The 21,401-nt window shown below is 43.2% G+C and overlaps 1 protein-coding gene across 1 annotated transcript in view; it reads right to left on the bottom strand.

The window, feature by feature from the left end:
* Nucleotides 1–21,401, bottom strand: part of ascc3 (activating signal cointegrator 1 complex subunit 3) — a 562,510-nt gene that overhangs the window by 162,333 nt on the left and 378,776 nt on the right. Inside the window, exons 22-26 of the mRNA XM_078212424.1 lie at nucleotides 18,127–18,281; nucleotides 7,367–7,465; nucleotides 4,024–4,192; nucleotides 2,408–2,628; nucleotides 2,082–2,167 (exon numbers count right to left, since the gene is read on the bottom strand). Coding sequence (XP_078068550.1) covers nucleotides 2,082–2,167; nucleotides 2,408–2,628; nucleotides 4,024–4,192; nucleotides 7,367–7,465; nucleotides 18,127–18,281 — 730 coding nt within the window. The remainder of the gene's footprint in view (nucleotides 1–2,081; nucleotides 2,168–2,407; nucleotides 2,629–4,023; nucleotides 4,193–7,366; nucleotides 7,466–18,126; nucleotides 18,282–21,401) is intronic.

Below are 21,401 nucleotides of genomic sequence, written 5' to 3'. Positions count from 1 at the left end.
CTCGTGGGAATGTCATTTTGAAGACAAAAAAAGAACAGCATCTATGAACATATTTTGCTTTGTCAATTAAATTACAGCTCTCCTTCTGACATGACAATGTTTCTAAGCCTGGGGACAGCTGCAGCTTCGTATCAGGTTGGAGTTGTGGGGTGATTCATTTTGGTAGGACTAATTTAAATGTGGATTACAGGGTCAAAGGTAGGGTTCTGAAGACTGTGGAGGAACAGAGAGATCTTGGGGTCCATATCCACAGATCTCTAAAGGTTGCCAGTCAAGTGGATAGAGCTGTGAAGAAGGCCTATAGTGTGTTAGCTTTTATTAACAGGGGGTTGGAGTTTAAGAGCCGTGGGGTTATGCTGCAACTGTACAGGACCTTGGTGAGACCACATTTGGAATATTGTGTGCAGTTCTGGTCACCTCACTATAGGAAGGATGTGGAAGCGCTGGAAGGAGTGCAGAGGAGATTTACCAGGATGCTGCCTGGTTTGGAGGGTAGGTCATATGAGGAAAGGTTGAGGGAGCTAGGGCTGTTCTCTCTGGAGCGGAGGAGGCTGAGGGGAGACTTAATAGAGGTGTATAAAATGATGAAGGGGATAGATAGAGTGAACGTTCAAAGACTATTTCCTCGGGTGGATGGAGCTATTACAAGGGGGCATAACTATAGGGTTCGTGGTGGGAGATACAGGACGGATATCAGAGGTAGGTTCTTTACGCAGAGAGTGGTTGGGGTGTGGAATGGACTGCCTGCAGTGATAGTGGAGTCAGACACTTTAGAAACATTTAAGCGGTTATTGGATAGGCACATGGAGCACACCAGGATGATAGGGAGTGGGATAGCTTGATCTTGGTTTCAGATAAAGCTCGGCACAACATCGTGGGCCGAAGGGCCTGTTCTGTGCTGTACTGTTCTATGTTCTATGAGTTATACCAGAAACTCAGATTAGGGTGAGGTGAGCACTTGGATGTGTACACCCACATATAGATCAATGCAAAAGTAGTCACAAATATCAGTGTGCAGTTGGGTTTAGGTTATTCTCTGCAGAATAGAAATATCAAGTGATAGATCTGAAGAGTCACTTCAAAGCCTACATCCATATGCCATCAATCATGTTACTGATTGCTCAGCAACTTGTAGAACAGGATTTGACTGGAAAACAAACCAGCGTACATCCAGAAATTCCTCCTCCCTCTGTTTGAAAAAATTGTGCTGATACAAAAGGTTGTACTAACCATTTGAAGAGAACTGACATGAAGGATGCACATGTGGGAACAGATGTTCGGAAGGGGCAACATCTGTTTGAGAAGCAAACATACCCCCGCACACACTTAACTGTTGTAATACATTGTTTCTGGAAATTCTTTCATCTAAACCAAACACTTCCTTAGTTAGCGGAACATTTTTAATTAAAAAAAACTATTAAAAGGTATGAAAAGAACAAAGGTTGCACTGTCCTTGCAACTTATCCATATCTCTAAACATTTACTTAGGGCCAAATAAAAGCAGACCATCATTGAATACTCTATAAATGAATGACCAAGGAAATTGTGGAAGCTAATAAGCAAAAATCTAATGATCAATTTAAAGTAAAGTTTATTTATTAGTCAAAGTAGGCTTACATTAACACTGCAATGAAGTTATTGCAAAAATCCCCCAGTCGCCACACTCTGGCGCCTGTTCGGATACACTGAGGGAGAATTTAACATGGCCAATACACCTAAGCAGCATGTCTTTTGGACTGTGGGAGGAAACCCACGCAGACTCAGGGAGAACGTGCAAACTCCACACAGACAGTGACTCAAGCCGGGAATCTAACCCGGGTCCCTGGCGCTGTGAGGCAGCAGTGCTAAGAGTTCAGGTGGGAGGGAGTTAAAAAGTCGAAGAATTTACCAATTGAAGAAATATTGGGGTAAACCTTTCTCTTCAATGAATGGTTGCCAATCTTGTAGATAATATTCTGTCTGATTTAATTCCGTTTAAATCAATATAAAAGGAAAAGCAGGGGCTTCAATAATTAGGTGATTTTCTTTTCACCAGTTAGCCACCTATTCGATGAATTTACCCCATTTAGAGTGGTGCTTACTTTTTACCCAGCTTCTCTGTAATCCTGATTTTCCAATCATCAATTCGCTCACGGACGAGGGCTTTGAGAGGAGCAATGTAAACAGCCTAGAAACCATACAAGAGTTCAAAGGTCACTTCAGGAGTCAAAGTCCAGAATAAGCAATAGGTTAGGATGGACAAAAAATACTTTGAATTAGAATTTTAAAGAAAAAGATCAAGCATATCAGTATGGACTTAGGAGATGAAAAATTTTGCTATACAGTTTTACAAAGGCTTAACATTCAACTTCAGTAATTCAACCAGAAATGTTACATACATAAGAGAGAATATGAAACCAAAAATAACCTTTGATGTCGGGTATTTGTTGAAAACACGAAATATTGCCAGCTCAGCTGCGACCGTCTTTCCAGACCCCGTGGGCGCTCCAAGTAGTACATTACAGTCAGTGTGATAGAGGGTATGAAATATCTGAGTCTGAATTGGGTTGAAGTGGGTGAACTTGTACAATGCCTCATACTCGCGATTTCCCAGAGCACTGATGGGCAATGGCTGCAGGTCCAGCAATTCTGCAAAGTACAAAGAACGCAAACATGTAATACATATGAACACATTCACGCAACTAGCAAACAAATGGAGAGTGCCAATAAACTGAAAGGCCTCTTTGGATAAAAAAGACAAGATTTTAACAACAATGTGCTTTATTGAAGAGAGACAGGTTGAAAAGGATATGATTCATATTCGCCAAATTAGTTGCATCTGAAGTGTAGTCAGTGTTGTTTTGGGGGTAAATGTAGCAGCCAAGATGTGGACAGCAACTTGTCACAAAGAGTGAATAAATGACCAAATATTTCTATATCAATGCCACAAGGAAAGATTATCTGGTATTTATTTATGGGTGACATGGTGACACAGTGGTTAGCGCTGCTGCCTCATAGGGATTTCAGCCTTGGGTGACTGTTTACGTGCATGTTCTCCCCTTATCTGCGTGGGTTTCATCCGGGTATTCCGGTTTCCTCCCACAGTCCAAAGATGTGCAGCTTAGGTGGATTGGTGGTAAATCTGTGGGGTTATGGGTACAGGGCGGAGAGGAGGGCCTGGGTAAGATGCTCTTTTGGAGAGTCGGTGCTGGCCTGATGAGTCGAATGGCCGCCTTCTGCACCAAAGGGATTCTATGATTCTAACCAGATAATGCTAGGCAGGATATCAGGATAGTATGCTCTCCCTACCTTCTTTGAACAGCACCTTGGAGTATTTTACATCAAACTGCGTGGATAGAGACAGCCTCAGTTTAAAGACTTATAGTCATAGAGTCATAGAGGTTTACAGCATGGAAACAGGCCCTTCGGCCCAACTTGACCATGTCGCCCTTTTTTTAACCACTAAGCTAGTCCCAGTTGCCCGTGTTTGGCCCATATCCCTCTCTCATGCAGTACAATGCAGAAACCCCGGTACAGGATGGCACCTTTAACAGTGCATTCTCTCTCATTACTACACTGAAATGTCAGCTTAGGTCATGTGCTCATGAGAGAGGCATGAACCACAACCTTCTGACTCAGAACTTTCGCTGCTATCACTGAGTCTTGCACCGATAATGACTGCTATTTATGTGCGAACCTGGATAGAGTGCGCTGATAGCTTAATCTGCCATAGGAAGTATCACAACCTACTTTGACCCAGTGTCTTTATGAACATTTAAACTCTCAGTTGGAATCATTGGAAAATGATGACAAGCTAGAAATCTGGCTGGTTTTCCTTTCCCTGAGGACTCCTGAGGCCAATTGTAAGGATTCCATCATGACTCTAAATGAGATCAGTACATTTTGGATTGAACTTGGGACCTTCTTTGTACAATTCAATTATACATTGATTATACTACTGAGCCACCTAGAGTGGTGAAAGCTATTGATAATTACCTTCAAACTACCCGTGATACATAAATAGATATTTCATTGCTACATTACCAGTGTGTGGGGGATGTCTCTCCGGCAAAATCAGATGTTGAAAGTTTATTATGCACACGGCCTCAGCTCCCAGCCACCGATCAGACACAGCCCGGATATAGTATTGAGACGGCAATGGCTCAAAAATAGGAATGGTGAATACTAGTAGCTGCGGCGCTTTGGACAAAACCTACAATCAATATAAAAGAAAACAGAAGATTTCCTCTGTCAAAATATCTTTCCATTTCCAAATTGCCTATTATGCAACCTTCCAAAGCAAAATAAAACAAGAACGATATGTATGTGAACCGTATGTAATGATTCTCATCGAGAACAAAATCATTCTTTCAACTTAACACTGGTCCAGGAAATTCATCCATGCTCCAATTGGGAATTCCACAGTGGAGAGACTGTTGGGTTATTTTGGGTAAATGGGTGAAAACAGGTATGAAACGGATGTTGTTCGAAACTCTGGATATGTTCCACAATTTTGGAGATAATTGATGATTACCAAACTTGCTTGTAGGTGCTGGACTAGACTAGAAATCATAGAAATCATAGAAACCCTACAGTGCAGAAGGAGGCCATTCGGCCCATCGAGTCTGCACCGACCACAATCCCACCCAGGCCCTACCCCCACATATTTACCCGCTAATCCACGCATCCCAGGACTCTAAGGGGCAATTTTTAACCTGGCCAATCAACCTAACCCGCACATCTTTGGACTGTGGGAGGAAACCGGAGCACCCGGAGGAAACCCACGCAGACACGAGGAGAATGTGCAAACTCCACACAGACAGTGACCCGAGCCGGGAATCGAACCCGGGACCCTGGAGCTGTGAAGCAGCAGTGCTAACCACTGTGCTACCGTGCCGCCCGACTAGGGTGCTCAAGCATTGATTAAGAGCAATTCTCATGAAGTGGTGTACCCACTTCCAGTGAAGGTGTAGAGTGCTCTGTCTGACACACAATAGTATGTTGTAGGGTGGCTCAAGGGTTGAGGGCAAAGACACACAAAGGCTGGAATACTCTGGCAGTTCACACTGGCGGGATTCTCTGGTTCTGCCGATGGCGCACCCCTGCCGCGGGTTTCCCGGCGGCATGGTGTGGCCTCAATAGGATTTCCCATTGACAGTGGCAGGACCAGAGGATCCTGCCATTAGCGAATGGCACACTGTCTCCAGGTAGGCAGGAATGTGAGGTTGAAGTTATAATCAGATTAGCCAGGATCTATTGAATGACAGATTAGACTCAAGTGACCTACCCTTGCTCCTAATTTCTATGTTTGTATGCTCTGCCGCTGCTCATATCTGACAATAGGAAAGGATATATTGTAATTCTTTAGACAGTATAGCCATTCTTCAGAGAGTATAGCTATTCCTCAAAGAATATAGTCTCTAAGTGACCTCCATTATACACAAAGGATTACATGTGACTGATATTTCCCGTGACAGTGGACAACAAATAATTATTGTAATAAAAACAAAAAATCCTGGAAAAACTCAGCCAGCTTTCCAACATTTTCTGTTTTTAGTTCAGATGTCCAGCATCCGCAGTATTTTGCATTTAAATTACCACTGTGATCTTGAATGCCATAGGCAATGTAATCATGGCTTCATGGCTGTGCTGTGATGTTTGAGTCTTCCTTCTATGAGTCTGCACACCCTCCTCATGTACTGGTCTAGGGCTGTGAATGTGGGAGTAATGCTTTCTAAACACTCTGGATGGATAAAGCCTTTTACTCAAAGGATTTCTCCTTTCCTTCCTTCCTCTCTCTCTCTGTCTCTCCTCTAGCATTTGGTGCTGGTTCCATCTAGCCTTAGCAAATCTTCCCATTTCTCAAGCAGAGTAAGGAGTACTGCTAGGAAGATGTCCAGCTCTATCTTCCACATGATGTCTCCTACAAGGTTTTAATAAGGTAGAACGGCACAGCATTCACTTGTTTTTTTAAGGAAAATTGCTGACACAATTTCCAGCAAAATTGTTATCAAGCGTTGGTCAAATTTTGACAAAATGTCCCAGAAAGTCTCCCAATATGTACCAAAAGTCCTCATCAAAAATCATTGTCCGGCAGCGAGTGAAGAGTGAAGCTGAGCATGGATTGAAATTATGCCTGTAAACTTCAGTGATGACTTATTTTATTCCTGTTTAGCTAGTCGCTGTTAGGAGGGTATGTTAACTTAAGCATTACACATCAACAGGATATACCACAAGAACAACGCGTATTTATTTAAAGTCTGGAATATGGAAAGTCCAAGGTCCTTATTGAGCTAGCAGGCATTTTAATCATCAACTATTTATGATCCTCCAGGAGGCTATTCCTAGTTTGCTTCAACTCCTTTATCAACATGGCACTCTTGTGGTGAACTGTTGCTCCTTAACATACCAGCTGGCTCACCTCAGAGGCTCTTTAGCACCTAAGGCATCCAGAGAAAACTCCTACCTATGAATTTAACTGTTATTTTCCTTTTCGTCATAATTGTTGCCTTTAGATTACCTTCTTGTACACCTTGTTAGCAGCATTCTTACTTAAGAATACTCTTTGATTAAAGCAGATAGGATCAGACAGGAAAAGTAGCAACATTATGCTGACATCTAGAATGCACTTTTCTCATTCAAGTCAACCAATAAAGGACTGACCAACCTTAAAGCTGAGAAACAAACCATGAATCCACAGGATTACTTCAACATTACACATTTCTAGGAAAGTTCTAAAGGGCTATTCAACACTGATTAAATGTTGCTGTAAGGAGCAATGGCAAATTGCAGATAGTAGCAGGTATGAATGAGCATACAGTTAAAGTTTATTTATTAGTCACAAGTAGGCTGACATTAACACTGCAATGAAGTTATTGTGAAAATCCCCTAGTCACCACATTCCTGTTCGGGTACACTGAGGGAGAATTCAGCATGGCCAATCCACCTAACCTGCACATCTTTGGACTGTGGGGGGAAACCGGAGTATCCGGGGGGAAACCCACGCAGATACAGGGAGAATGTGCAAACTCCACACAGACAGTGACCCAAGCCAGGAATCGAACCCAGGTCCCTGGCACTGTGAGGCAGCAGTGCTAACCACTGTGTCACCCCGGATTGACCTCACATATTGATCGTTGTCTTAAAATCATGGTCACCAGCTTTTAGACATATCGTAAGCATATACTTCTGTGTCATGCAAGTAAAACTAATTTCAATTGTCTTCCCAATATGGTAAATAAAAAGGGGCTTCCTGCAAGAAATGTTCTCCAGTGAATTCAGCAATATATCAATTCGACTTCACTGTGGTAACAACCACAGACCACAAACTTGGGAAGTAATGGTGAAAATATCATGACTGTATATTAGCTATGTGGTTACATCTCACCTGCTTCTTCTGGAGGAGGAAGTATTCTGAGTGATATATGTGGTCATTCACAGGATCTTCCACCCAAATCCACCAAGGTTCACCTACAGATCCATGAGTCTGTGGGAATAAATGCAATCAATTAACTCTGGTATGGCAAAACTCTTTAAAGCAGGTTTAAGAAAATGAAGCCAGTCTCTTGAAGCATAGAATAGTTTAGCACAGGATTCCTCAGCTTCCCCAAAAGCCATGCAGTTAGTCCAACACCCTGGCTCTATCCCCAAATCTCTGCAGCTTATGAACTTATCTAACCCCCTTTTGATAGCTATTAATGGTAGTATCAGGCAGTGCAATCCAAATCCTAACCACTCTGTGCAAATAACATTCTTTCCCTCATGTCACTTCTAATTCTTTTGTAATCGTATTAAAGCTGTGCCTTCTGGTCACTTATTCCTCAGCCACTGGGACAGTTACTCTTTATTTACTCTATTGAAACACCAAATCTCTTTGACTTCTCTGCTCAAAGGGGAAATTTCCAAAATTCCTCGGTCTCTCCACATTATTTTAATTCCTCATCCCTGGAACCACTCTCATAAATATCTGCTGTACTGCGGCTCTTCTTAAAATGTGGTGTTCAGAACTGGACACAATAATCCAGCTGGTGCTGAACTTGTGTTTTATAAGGATTTAGGATAACTGCCTGGCTTTTGTATTCTATGACTTTGAGTCAAGGACTCCAATATGCTTTTTTTTATAAACAGCCTCCTCAACTTATCCTGGCATCTTCAAAGATTTGCGTATGGACACCAAAACATATCTCTGCTCTTGCATCCCTTTTAAAATTGTACCATTTTGCTGGTATTGTCTTTAAGAACATAAGAAATAGGAGCAGGAGTAGGCCATCTAGCCCCTCAAGCCTGCCCCGCCATTCAATAAGATCATGGCTGATCTGACGTGGATCAGTACCACTTACCCGCCTGATCCCCATAACCCTTAATTCCCTTACCGATCAGGAATCCATCCATCCGCGCTTTAAACATATTCAGCGAGGTAGCCTCCACCACCTCAGTGGGCAGAGAATTCCAGAGATTCACCACCCTCTGGGAGAAGAAGTTCCTCCTCAACTCTGTCTTAAACCGACCCCCCTTTATTTTGAGGCTGTGTCCTCTAGTTTTAACTTCCTTACTAAGTGGAAAGAATCTCTCCGCCTCCACCCTATCCAGCCCCCGCATTATCTTATAAGTCTCCATAAGATCCCCCCTCATCCTTCTAAACTCCAACGAGTACAAACCCAATCTCCTCAGCCTCTCCTCATAATCCAAACCCCTCATCTCCGGTATCAACCTGGTGAACCTTCTCTGCACTCCCTCCAATGCCAATATATCCTTCCTCATATAAGGGGACCAATACTGCACACAGTATTCCAGCTGCGGCCTCACCAATGCCCTGTATAGGTGCATCAAGACATCCCTGCTTTTATATTCTATCCCCCTCGCGATATAGGCCAACATCCCATTTGCCTTCTTGATCACCTGTTGTACCTGCCGACTGGGCTTTTGCGTCTCATGCACAAGGACCCCCAGGTCCCTTTGCACGGTAGCATGTTTTAATTTGTTTCCATTGAGATAGTAATCCCATTTGTTATTATTTCCTCCAAAGTGTATAACCTCGCATTTATCAACGTTATACTCCATTTGCCATATCCTCGCCCACTCACTCAGCCTGTCCAAATCTCTCTGCAGATCTTCTCCGTCCTCCACACGATTCACTTTTCCACTTATCTTTGTGTCGTCTGCAAACTTCGTTACCCTACACTCCGTCCCCTCCTCCAGATCATCTATATAAATGGTAAACAGTTGCGGCCCGAGTACCGATCCCTGCGGCACGCCACTAGTTACCTTCCTCCAACCGGAAAAACACCCATTTATTCCGACTCTTTGCTTCCTGTCGGATAGCCAGTCCCCAATCCACTTTAACACACTACCCCCAACTCCGTGTGCCCTAATCTTCTTCAGCAGCCTTTTATGGGGCACCTTATCAAACGCCTTTTGGAAATCCAAAAACACCGCATCCACCGGTTCTCCTCCATCAACCGCCCTAGTCACATCTTCATAAAATTCCAACATGTTCGTCAAGCACGACTTTCCCCTCATGAATCAACTTTCATCAACTTCTTACCAAAATGCAGCACCTCATACTTTCCTGTGTTGATCTGCCATGCTCCCAGCTATGCCATCAAGCTCTCCATGTCCTCTTGAAGTCTATTACTATCTTCCTCACTGTTGTATAAACTCCAAAGTCTCAGGGCATCCGTAAATATTCATATTTGTGCCTTGTACCTTCAAATGGACGTAATTAACGTACGCCCAAAAAAGCAGTGCTCAACGCTGGGGAACACCACTGGCTATTTCCATACCTCCAAAAAACAACCATTCACCACAACTTTGTTTTCTATCCCTCAGAAAACTTTGCTTTGACGTTACTGCCCTTCTTACACCATGGGCTTCAATTTTACTAATAAGTTTATTACATGGTATTTTATCTAATATGTTTTGGAAGTTTATATACACAGCCCTCATTCACCATCTGTTATCTTAGCAAAATACTCAATCAAGTTAAGTCAATCATGACTTGTTCTTAAGCTGGATCTCCTTTAGTAGTCCATACTTGTCCAAGTAATTGATAATTAGAGCTCCTCCACTATCAATGTTACAAACTAACATGTGAAGTTCTTTATACCCTGTGACTACTTAGAGAACAGAAAAAAAGGGGTTAAATAGTGTATTACGGTGCAAAGATGTTTAGTAGATATGACTTTGAAAAGTAATCTAAACTCTGATGTAATGTTGTAGTGGTAGGAGCGGAGATGATAAGTGAAAGCAGTCAGTTAGTCGCAGTCACAGCACGCCACACACTGGCTGTTACTGTGTAGTGAGGCTTTTACTAAGATTTGTTTTATTCTTTCACAGGATGTGGGCTAGACTAGCATTCATTATCCACCCCGAATTGCTCTTTAGAAGGCGGTGGTGAGCCATCTTCCTTGTGAATAAAGTCTACAGAAATGTTGCATCATGAAATGCTGCAGCTTGGTCTGAATAAACATTGCTTTATAATAACTAACATCCTGAAAAGAACTCGAACAGACTTGTCAAAACAATTTCCCTTTCTGAAAACTATGTTGACACTGCTTAATCATATCATCCTTTTCTTAGTACCACTTCCTCAGTAATGGATTCCAGCATTTTCTTGATGACTTATTTCAGGATAAATGGTCTCTAGTTCCCTCTCTCCCTCCTTTCTTGAAGAGCAATGTTACATTTGCTGTCCTCTGGGACAGTTCCGGAATCTATAGAATTTTTAAGATCACAACTGCTGCATCCACTTTCTCTGCAGCATCTGCTTTTAGCACACTGGGCAATCTGCTCCAGGGGATTTGTTGTTTTCAATCCAATTAAATTGATTGTTACCTTTTCATTGCAAGTTAATTATTAAGTTCCTAACTCTCACTAGGAACTTGGTTCCCACCACTTCCTATCTGTTTTTTGTGACGTTGCCAGGATTGGAAAATTTCAGCTATGAGGAAAGACTGGATAGGTTGGGGTTGTTCTCCTTGGAGAAGAGCAGACTGAAGGGAGAGCTGGGTGGGATAAGTCCATTAAGTGGCCATTAAGGGCCTTATAGATGAATGCAAGGGTTCCCTGCTCGAGACCTGCCTGCTCAAGTGTGAAACAGTGTCTGGAATTGGACAGGCAGGAATCCCATCTGTTCAATTTCACCCTACCCCCACCTCAGAACCTACCTTTGGGGAACATAAAATTTTACCATATGTCGCTTTTAACAGATGGGTTATGTTATCCCTTGGCCGACTTACTCAAAGGCAATGCTGACTGTATGGATCAGAGTGAAGGGTTGATAACCCAATTTAAGCACCTTAAATAAGTTAATTGTGAGGTTTCTTAAATTGCTAAAAATGTTGTTAATGGTAATCTGCAGTCCTGCCACATCCAGTCACGAATGACAGTGAATGGTGGTTTCCTCCCACAGTCCAAAAGACATGTTGGTTAGGTACATTAGCCATGCTAAATCGCCCCTCAATGTACCCAAACAGGTGCCAGAGTGTGGCGACTAGGGGATATTCACAGTAACTTCATTGCAGTGTTAATGTAAGCCTACTTGTGACAATAATAATAAATAAATAAAACAACTAACTGGAGAGGGAACATCCACAAATATCCCCATCCTCAATGATGGGGGAACCCACCTCATCAATGCAAAAGACAAGGCTGAAACATTTGCAGCCATCTTGAGCCGAGTGGATGATTCACCATGGCCTCTTCTTGAGATTCCCAGCATCGCAGATGCCTGACTTCAACCAATTCTATTGACTCCATGTGATATCAAGGCAACATGACAACCCTGACAACAGTTCAGATATAGTACTGAAGACATGTGCTCCTGAACAAGGCATGCCCTTATTACTGCCCCAGCAGTCTACTCTTGATGATCAGCAAAGTCATGGAAAATGCCGTTGACAGTGCTATCAAGTGCTTGGTCAGCAATAACTTCCTCACTGATGCTCAGTTTGGATTCCATCAGATTCACTCAGCTCCTGACCTCATTACAGCCTTGTTCCAAACATGGAGTAATGAGCTGAACTCAAGAGGGGAGGTGAGAGTGACTGTCCTTGACATCAAGGCAGCATTTGACCCAGTGTGGCCATCAAGGAGTCCTGGCAAACTGAAGTCAATGGAAATCAGTGGGAAAATTCTCCACTCTTTGGAGTTATACATTGCACAAAGGAAGATGGCTGTGGTTGTTGGAGTCAATCATCTCGGTCCTGGGACATTGCTGCAGGAATTCCAAAGATGTGCAGGTTAGGTGGATTGGCCATGCTAAATTGTCCCTTAGCGTCGGGGGACGAGTTAGGGTAAATGCTTGGGGTTATGGGGATCGGGCCTGACTGAGATTGTGGTCGGTGCAGACTCGACGGGCCGAATGGCCTCCTTCTGCACTATGGGATTCTATGATGATTCTAAGAATTCCTCAGGGTAGTGTCCTAGGCCCAACCATCTTCAGCTGCTTCAACAATGACCAGAAACTGAGTAGCCATATAAATACTGTGGTGACAGGAGAAGTTCAGAAGCTGGGAATTCCACAGAGAGTAACTCACCTCCTGACTCCTCAAAGCCTGTCCACAATCTACAAGGCACAATGTGATGGAATACGCTCCACTTGCCATGATGAGTGCAGCACCAAACACACTGAGGAAGCTTAACATCATCCAGGAGAAAACAGCTGGAATGATTAGCACGCCATCCACTGCAATAAACAGTCAGTCTTTCAACCACCGATGCACAATCCACCTCGGAGAAATTGGGATCCGAGGGCAAAGCCTCAGAGTAAAGGGATGACCCTTTATAACTGAGATGAAGAGGAATTTCTTCAGCCAGAGGGTGGTGAATTCATTCCCACAGAAGGCTGTGGCTGTGTATTTAACACAGAGATAGATAGGTTCTTGATTGGTAGGGGATCAAAGGTTATGGGGAAAAGGCAGGAGAATGGGGTTGAGAAACATAGCAGCCATGATTGAATGGTGGAGCAAACTCGATGGGCTGAATGACCTAATTCTGCTCTTATATCTTATGGTCTTACGGTCTATAATGCCAGCGGTGTGTACCATCTACAAGGTGCACTGTGACAACTCACCAAGGCTCCTTTGACAGCACCTTCCAAACCTGTAACCTCCACCATGTAGAAGGACAAGCAGATGCATGTGAAAACCACCACCTGCAAGCTCCCTCCAAGTCACTCACCATCCTGACTTGAAAATGTATTGTTGTTCCTTCACTGTTGCTGGATCACAGTCCTGGACCTTCCTTCCTAACAGCACTGTGGGTGTTCCTACAACACATGGTCTGCAGCGGGTCAGTAAGGAACACATTACCACCTTCTCAAGGACAATTAGGGGTTGCCTTGCCAGAACAAAAAAAAAATCACTGTTCTACACCTGAATAGCTTGGAATTTCTGACTTGCAAACTGGAAAGTCTTGCCAGCCATTTCCTCTTAAATATTATTTTTGATGGCCTGCTTTCACTCCAGTAACTAAAATCCTCAAGTCATCAGTATGGTTGCATCTGCTTCTTTCAACATGTGCATAATATATAAATGTGTCTTCCATGGTGAAGTTCAGAAGGTTAATGATGTATATATCCTTAATTTAAATAAATCTGAGATGATAACACAGCTCCCTTGTTCGTATAGGAGTCTTTTACATTCAGAGCACCAAGAAAATTAACCCCAAACTTGCTGTCACCTTTTCAATTGTGTGGAGAAACCTACATGTGTTCTCAGCTAATGTTGAAAAGTCAGTGCTCTGAAGTTACATTCTGTCACAGGAAGCAACTTTATAATCTTCAATGACTTCAGGCGATCCAGGAGATGTCAGAAAGTAGAAGTGAGCTTAACGGTTAATTCCCTATTTCAGTTCTGAAATCTCAATTGTGTTTTGAACCGCTTAGTGTATGAAAATGAAGGCACAAGGAAAAGTAAACTACTTTTAAGGTTAAATTGCATTGGTTAGTGTTGAGGTGTTAATAGCACCATTGTAACTGATCTACAGAATGTCATAAGGTCTATCACGAGGTTAATGATTAGACTCTGCTTCAGTTTTAACTGTTGCCTGAGTTCAAGAGAAATAACCTTAGTTTTGCATCTACAAAACTAAACACACATTTTTAAAAAGTGTTCAAACTTTAAATTTGTTTTAGTTTTAATGGTCTATTGAACTATTAAAAATGTTGCAACATATTATAAAATATTGACATTCTTAATTTCAAAAAAAAATATGCACACAACCTACTTGTAATTATTTATGCCTCAATACATCTCTTAGAAAGGAGGGAAAGAGAAAACAGGGAACTATAGGCCAGTTCGCCTGACATCGGTTGTTAAGAAAATGCTAGAAACTATTTTGAAGGAAGTCTTCGCAATCATAGAATCCCTACTGTGCAGAAAGATGTGATTCGGCCCATTGAGTACGCACTGACTCTCTGACAGAGTATCATATCCAGGCCCTCTCCCCCATTACCCCACACATTTACCATGGCAAATCCATCTAACCTAGGCACCTTTGGACGCTAGGGGACAGTCTACCATGCAAATCCACCTAACCTGCACATTTTTCTTGCTCTCTAGGAGGAAACCAGAAAAGTTGGAGGAAAATGCAGACATGGGAAGAACGTGCAAACTCCACAGAGAGAGCCACCCAAGGCCGGAAATGAACCCAGGTTCCTGGCGCTGTGAGACAGCAGTGTTAACCATTGCACAACCGCGCTGCCCTCACTGCACTGAGAAATCACAGTAAAATCGTATGCAAGCAACATGATTTTACAAAAGAGAAAATGTGCTTGACAAATTAGAGTTCATTGAATATGTGACTAGCAAGTAGATAAAAGGGAACCAGGAGATGTAAAATGTTTGGATTTCCAAAAGGCATTTGATAAGGTGCCACATTAAAGGTTAAGTAACAAGATAAGGGCTTATGGAGTTGGAAGTGGATAGAGAATGATAGAGGATACTCGGATGGATAGAGGATTGGTAAATGGATAAGGAACAGAGAATAGGGATAAATTTGGCATTTTCAAGTCGGCAGGCTGTGACGAGTGGGGTGCAGCAAGGATCAATGCTGGGGCTCCAACTATTTTCAATCTATATTAATGACATGGGCAAAGAGACTGAGTAATGTAGTCAAGGTTTCAGATGATACAAAACTAGGTGGGAATTTAAGCTGTGAAGAGGACACAAAGAGGCTGCAAACATGTTGACGGGGTGAATGGGCAAAAGTGGCAGATGGACAATAATGTGGGGAAACGTGAAGCTATTCAATTTCATCGTAAGGATAGAAAAGCAGAATATTTTTTTAAACGGCGTAGAACATGTAAATGTTGATGTTCAGAGAGACTTGGGTACACTAGTACAAGGAACATAGAATTTTAGCATGCAAGTAAAGCAAGCAATTAGGAATTAGGCAAGTTGGTGTTTAATGCGAGGGGGCTGGAGTGCAAGAATAAAGAAATCTTGCTATAGTTGTAGGGGGCTTTGGTGAGACCACAACTGCACCAATGTGTACAGTTTAGGTCTCCATATACTTGCACTGCAGGCAGTACAGCAAAGGTTCACTCAATTGGTTCTTGGGATATGGAGGTTGTCCTGTGATGAGAGGTTGAGTATTTGGGCTCATACTCCTCTGGAGCTCAGAAGAATCAGAAGTGATCACATTGAAACATACAAGATTCTTAAGGGGCTTGACAGGGTGGACATTGAGAAGCTGTTTTCCCAAATTAGGGAATCCAATATCCCGGCACCTTCTCAGGATATGGGCTCAATGATCTAGGACTGAGATGATGAGAAATTACTTCACTCAGGAGGTTATGATTCCTCTTATCCAGAATTGTCGACTGCAGAATGCTGCGGATGCTCCATCATTAATTATATTTAAGGCTGAGATAGAAAGCTTTTTGTTCCCCCAAGGAATCAAGGAATAATGTGAACTGTTGGGAAAATGGCAATGAGGCAGAAAGTCATTTGTGATTGTACTGATTGTAGGTTCAAAGGAGCTGTGCATTTGGTTTTTGTCGTTTTTCTTGTTATATTCTACATACATTTGTCGTAAGGCCATAAGAAATAGGAACAGGAGTAGGCCATTTGGCCCCTCAAGCCTGCTTCACCATTCAATAGGATCATGGCTGATCCAACATTCCTCATGTTCACTTTCCTGCCCTTTCGTGTAACCCTCGATTCCTTTATTGATCAAACATCTACCTATCTCAGCCTTAAATATACACAAGGACTCTGTCTCCACAGCTCTCTGTGGCAAGGAGTTCCAAAGACTTAAACCTCTCAGTCTTAAATTGGCAACCCTTTATTCTGAGACAATGCACTCTGGTCCTAGACTCTCCCATGAAGGGAAACATCCCCTCAGCACTTACTCTGTCAAGTCCCTAAAGAATCCTATATGTTTCAATGAGATCACCTCTCATTCTTCTAAATTTCAATAAGTAGAGTCCCAACCTGTTTAACCTTTCCTTGTAAGACAATCCTTCTATACCAGAGATCATCCTGTGACCCATGAAAGTCATCCATTTAGCGTAGGTTGGCCTGCGTTTCTCTGGATTTCTCCAAAACCTAAAACCCACTGTAATCAGCTGAAATTAGAGAAGATGAGATGTGTATGACTGTACCAGTTTACGCACACTAATTTTACCTATCCACTGCTACTGTTATTATCACAATGGTGTTCAACCAAACTGTGATCAGCCAATTTGTTTTGTGGTTCAATATTGTTAAGCTCAGGATGCTCTCAAAAAAGCTAGTTTTCCATCCTTAACCCTTGCTTGCTGAAGTTCAACCCAACCCTCTATTTTCTTGGCGGTCAGTGTGACCCTTAGCTAAACTTGAAACATAATGTAATTCAACGTTACCATCTATTTTCACCATTAACATTGTCTGGCTGAACCTCACTTCCACCAAAATCCTCCAATTACCACCTCCAGATTTTGCTTTTCCAAGGCCACCTTCTTGACCTTCCAAATTCCGACCAACTAAAAAAAATTCATACAGAACACGATCATCCTCAACCTATATCCATGTATAATTTCATAGCTACCACCCTGATCCTTGTTAGTTTAATTGGCAGCCCTGTTCCCTGTGTACTGACCCTAAAATCTTCACCTCATATCCTTCAATAGCATGACCCCACTTGACCGTTACCATCTTGTCTAGTTGCACATCCCTGACCTCTTTCTTTGTTCTTCTAACTCTGGTTTCCTAATCATTGTCCACCTCCATTTACATTAATGGGGGAGATTTCAGCATTGTGCCCCTGCTCTAACTCGGTCTGTTTTGCTGTATTGCTCACTCTCTTCAAAGTCCTTCTTAAAACCTGATGCCTCAATGATACCTTTGTTCACTCTTAATTCTGCAATTTGCTTAAGTCTGATCCCTTTGGGCGTTTTTCTGACTTATATGTACTAAATACAAGCTGTTGTTATCAAGACAAGATGACTTTTCATTCAAAGACTAAATGCCTGACTTTTGCATCTAGCTGTGTGATTAATTAAACTCATCTGACTGAGCAACTTGCAAGTGTGTCACGCTTTCAAAAATTCACCCTGATTATTTAAAAGAAGCCATCATCAAATCAGCAATCAGTACTTCAATAATTGAGAAATATGAATGAAAGTATTTTAAAACAGAAGTTTATATTTTATACACTATTATCTTAATAGTAAATTAAAATGTGTGGTTAAAAAAAATAAAGTTTAAAATTTATTTATTATCACAAGTAGGCTTACATTAACACTGCATCTCAGTTACTGTGAAAATCCCCTCGTCACCACACTGAGGGAAAATTTAGCACGGCCAATGCACCTAACCAGCACGTCTTTCGGACTGTGGGAGGTAACCGGAGCACTCGAAGGAAACCCACAGAGACACACGGGAGAACGTGCAGGCTCCGTACGGACAGTCACCCAAGTCGTGAATCTGGTGACAGTGCTAACCACTGTACTGCCTATCATAGTATTTAAACATTTTTGCAACCTTTTTTTTAACAAATTCCTTTTTGATACCTTCATCTTTATTTTGAGTTAATGCAATGCTGCAGCTCATTACCATTGAATCTTAATTGTTGGTTATAAAATCTTCTGGAAATTACAAGAAAGCAGATATTACTTCTCCATGTGAATCTTTGCATGTTTCCTATCATTCTGGTTTTTTTTACCTGATCATGCCATTTGAAGTCTGGAGTGATGGTCAGTCGGACTCGAAGGACAGTGCGTGTGATAGGCTGTATGCTTGCTTCCATAGCTACGGAAGGAATTTCATGGACGCATTGTTTCACCTTTAACCCAATGTTCACATGATGTAGCATGTGGCCTATACAATGAAATAAGATTTGATTAAACAAATGCATACATCTTGACAAAAAAATAGACAGGTTTGTACTAGCAAATAACTAAATTGAAATGGTTCTTTGAGGTTTTCCAAAGCAAATTAAATTTCCCTATGCTCTACCTTCTAATATTACTTGGTAAAATGCTCTTTAAATGCAGTCTGTCCTGGTCAGATATAAAAATAGTAAGTTTGGCTCCTCCATATACAGAGATTTTTTTTAAAAAAGGACAAAATTTCTTTCCTGTCCAAGAAAGCTCTTATTCTGAAATTGTCAAATAAATTCTTATACCACAAAATATTTGCTTAGCTGGAGGATTGGAGACAAATAAATCCAGCCTCAATGTACTTCCATTAAAAATAAACAAACTACTGCTTATAAAATCTCAGGCAAATAGACTCATGCCACTACAAAAATAAACTCAACCATGAAGCTACAAGCATCTGGTATCTACTGAAACGTCATTGTTTTGAAGCTTCTAGGTATTTTGCAAATCATATTAGGCACATTCACATCGCCTAAGATTGCCTGCAAGTATTTAAACTTTCAGCTTGCACATGTGGCTCTGGAGCAAACATTGACATAAGGGCCAGGGTTTTCCCAAATAAAAAACTTGGGGTGGAATTTTATGAAAAAAATTCAAAGTGCCGAATGAGCGAGAAAGCGGGAGAATTTCAGACTGCTTTTTTTGGGCAAGTTTGAAAATGCAATCTTGTGGCATTTAACTCAAAATGAAAGTGTCAGGATGCAGTTCTTGCCAGCAGGGTGGGAGTGTAGTGAAGGTTCAGCTCGCTGGGGAAGCCGGCTGCTGAGCTCGAGGGGCGCCATTGCGCAGATGCCCCAATCTGCCAATGTACTGGGAGATCTCCTGCTGCCCCCCCACCCCCCGCCCCCATCCACCCCATGAACATCATCACCACCACCTGTTGGTGGTGTCCAGTCGTGATTCTTGTTGGGGAGAACCTCGGCCCGTGAGATGGTAACGGTAAGTAAGCCCAGACGATGGTATACGGGACTCAATAATGACATTCAAATGATGTTGTTAATATTTAAATCGGCTTTGCTCCCTTTCTGACAAAACAGTGCAGGGATGGTTGGGGGAGGCAAAGAAACCGGAACGAACCTGATTTTACACCTCCTGCCTGACCTTATCACTTTGCCTTGCTGAAAGCTGGGCGGGATGAGGTTGCAAGATCGCGCCCTTAGTGTTATAAACGTGAGAATACCAGGGCGATATGCGCTGGTCTGTCAGGTGTGGTCCTGACCACAATCGTCCCACATTCAAGTCATTTTTTTGGAGAGTGGTGAGCCCGGTTGCAAAGTGCTCCGGCGCCATTTTGGAAGGGAGCCCCAAGACATCAGGAACCTCCACCCTTATTGGTGGCATGATTCCCCACCCTCTCCCCAACACAGTTTGCTGGTGTCAGGGCTGTCCCAATGGGCCCCCCTTCATGACCCCCGACATGCGGCCCATCATGTTTCATCCCTGCAACCACCCACCCCCCCCACCCTCCCGCTCAGATCCCACTCCCACTCAGGACCCACCACCTTGGCATTGTCCCTAGCACACTGACAGTGTCCACCTGGCACTGCCCAACTAGAACTCCCAGGGTGCGAGGTGGGCATTACCAGATGGGCACTGCCCAGTCATGCCCCCAATCACTCGAGGGCTTCAATTGCCTGAGCCCCCCCAGCGTGGCCATCAGGCCTGGTCTCTGCTCGTGGAGACCAGTAGTGATTCTTTCTGTTATTGCACTGCCCCCGAAGGTTGGGTAAAGTACAAGGGAGGACTCCAGAGGTGTCTCAAAATAGGAAGGGCTTGGTGACAGGTGTGAGAGGGGAGGGGAGTGGACAGTTAGAAGAAGGGTCACCTGTGGTTGTCCCACTCCAAAACAGGTATATTGTTTTAGATAGTGTGGAGGAATGTGCCTCTCCAGGGGTAAGACACAGTGACCAGGTCACTGGCACACAGTCAGGCTCTGTGGCCCGGAAAGGGAAGAGAGGGGTTAGGAGAGCGATAGTGGTGGGGGATGCGTCAGTTAGAGGGACAGACAGGCGATTCTGTGGGGGGAACGGGACTCCAGGATGGTAGTCTGCCTACCTGGTGCTGGGGTCACGGATGTCTCCGAGCGGATAGGAGGCATTTTAAAAGGGGAAGATAAAGAAACGGATGTCATTATACACATTGGTGGAAATGACGTAGATAGGAAGAGTAGGGGGGTCCTAAGAGAGCAATTCAGGGAGTTGGGAAATAGGTTAAAAAGTAGGGTCACTAGGGTGGCCATCTCTGGGCTGCTCCCAATGCCTCGTGCCAGTGAGGATAAGAATAGGGAGTTGGTTCAAATGAATGCCTGGCTAAAGGACTGGTCCAGGAGGGAGGGCTTTATTTTCATAGACCAATGGGAGGTTTTCAGGAGCGGATGGCACCTGTACAAGAGGGAGGGGTCACAACTAAGTTGGAAGGGCACAAATATCCTGGCTGGGAGCTTTGCTAATGCAGTTCGGGGGGGGTTTAAACTAGTATGGCAGGGGGGTGGGGATCAAACTATTAGGTCTATAAGTGTGGTGGCTGGGGACGAGCTTGGGGCTGGGACAAGGCTGGCAAAGAAGAAGAGCACTCTGGGGGAGGACGACCTCACTGAGCCTGGGGGTCTGGAGTGCTTATACTTCAATGCAAGGAGCGTAGCAGGTAAAACAGACGAACTTGGGGCCTTAATGCGCACGAGGAATTTGGATGTGGTTGCGGTGACAGAGACTTGGTTGAAAGAGGGACAGGACTGGCAGCTGAATATTCCAGGGTACAAGTGTTTTAGGCGAGACAGAGGAGGGGCCAAAAGAGGTGGGGGAGTAGCGGTATTGGTTGGAGAGCATATTATAGCGGTGCAGAGGGAGGACAATTCGGAGGAGTCGTGTAGCGAGTCACTCTGGGTGGAGCTTAGAAACAGGAAAGGCGCAGTCACTATGTTGGGGGTGTACTACAGGCCCCCCAACAGCCCAAGGGAAGTGGAAGAATGGATATGTCAGGAGATACTGGATAGGTGCAGGAAATATAGGGTTGTTGTAGTGGGAGACTTCAATTTCCCTGGTATAGACTGGAAATCGCT

The sequence above is a fragment of the Mustelus asterias genome, chromosome 5 (assembly GCF_964213995.1).
Source record: "Mustelus asterias chromosome 5, sMusAst1.hap1.1, whole genome shotgun sequence".
Lineage (NCBI taxonomy): Eukaryota > Metazoa > Chordata > Chondrichthyes > Carcharhiniformes > Triakidae > Mustelus > Mustelus asterias.
Note: the sequence above shows the minus strand (reverse complement) of the source record. Positions and strands in the feature narration are given on the sequence as shown.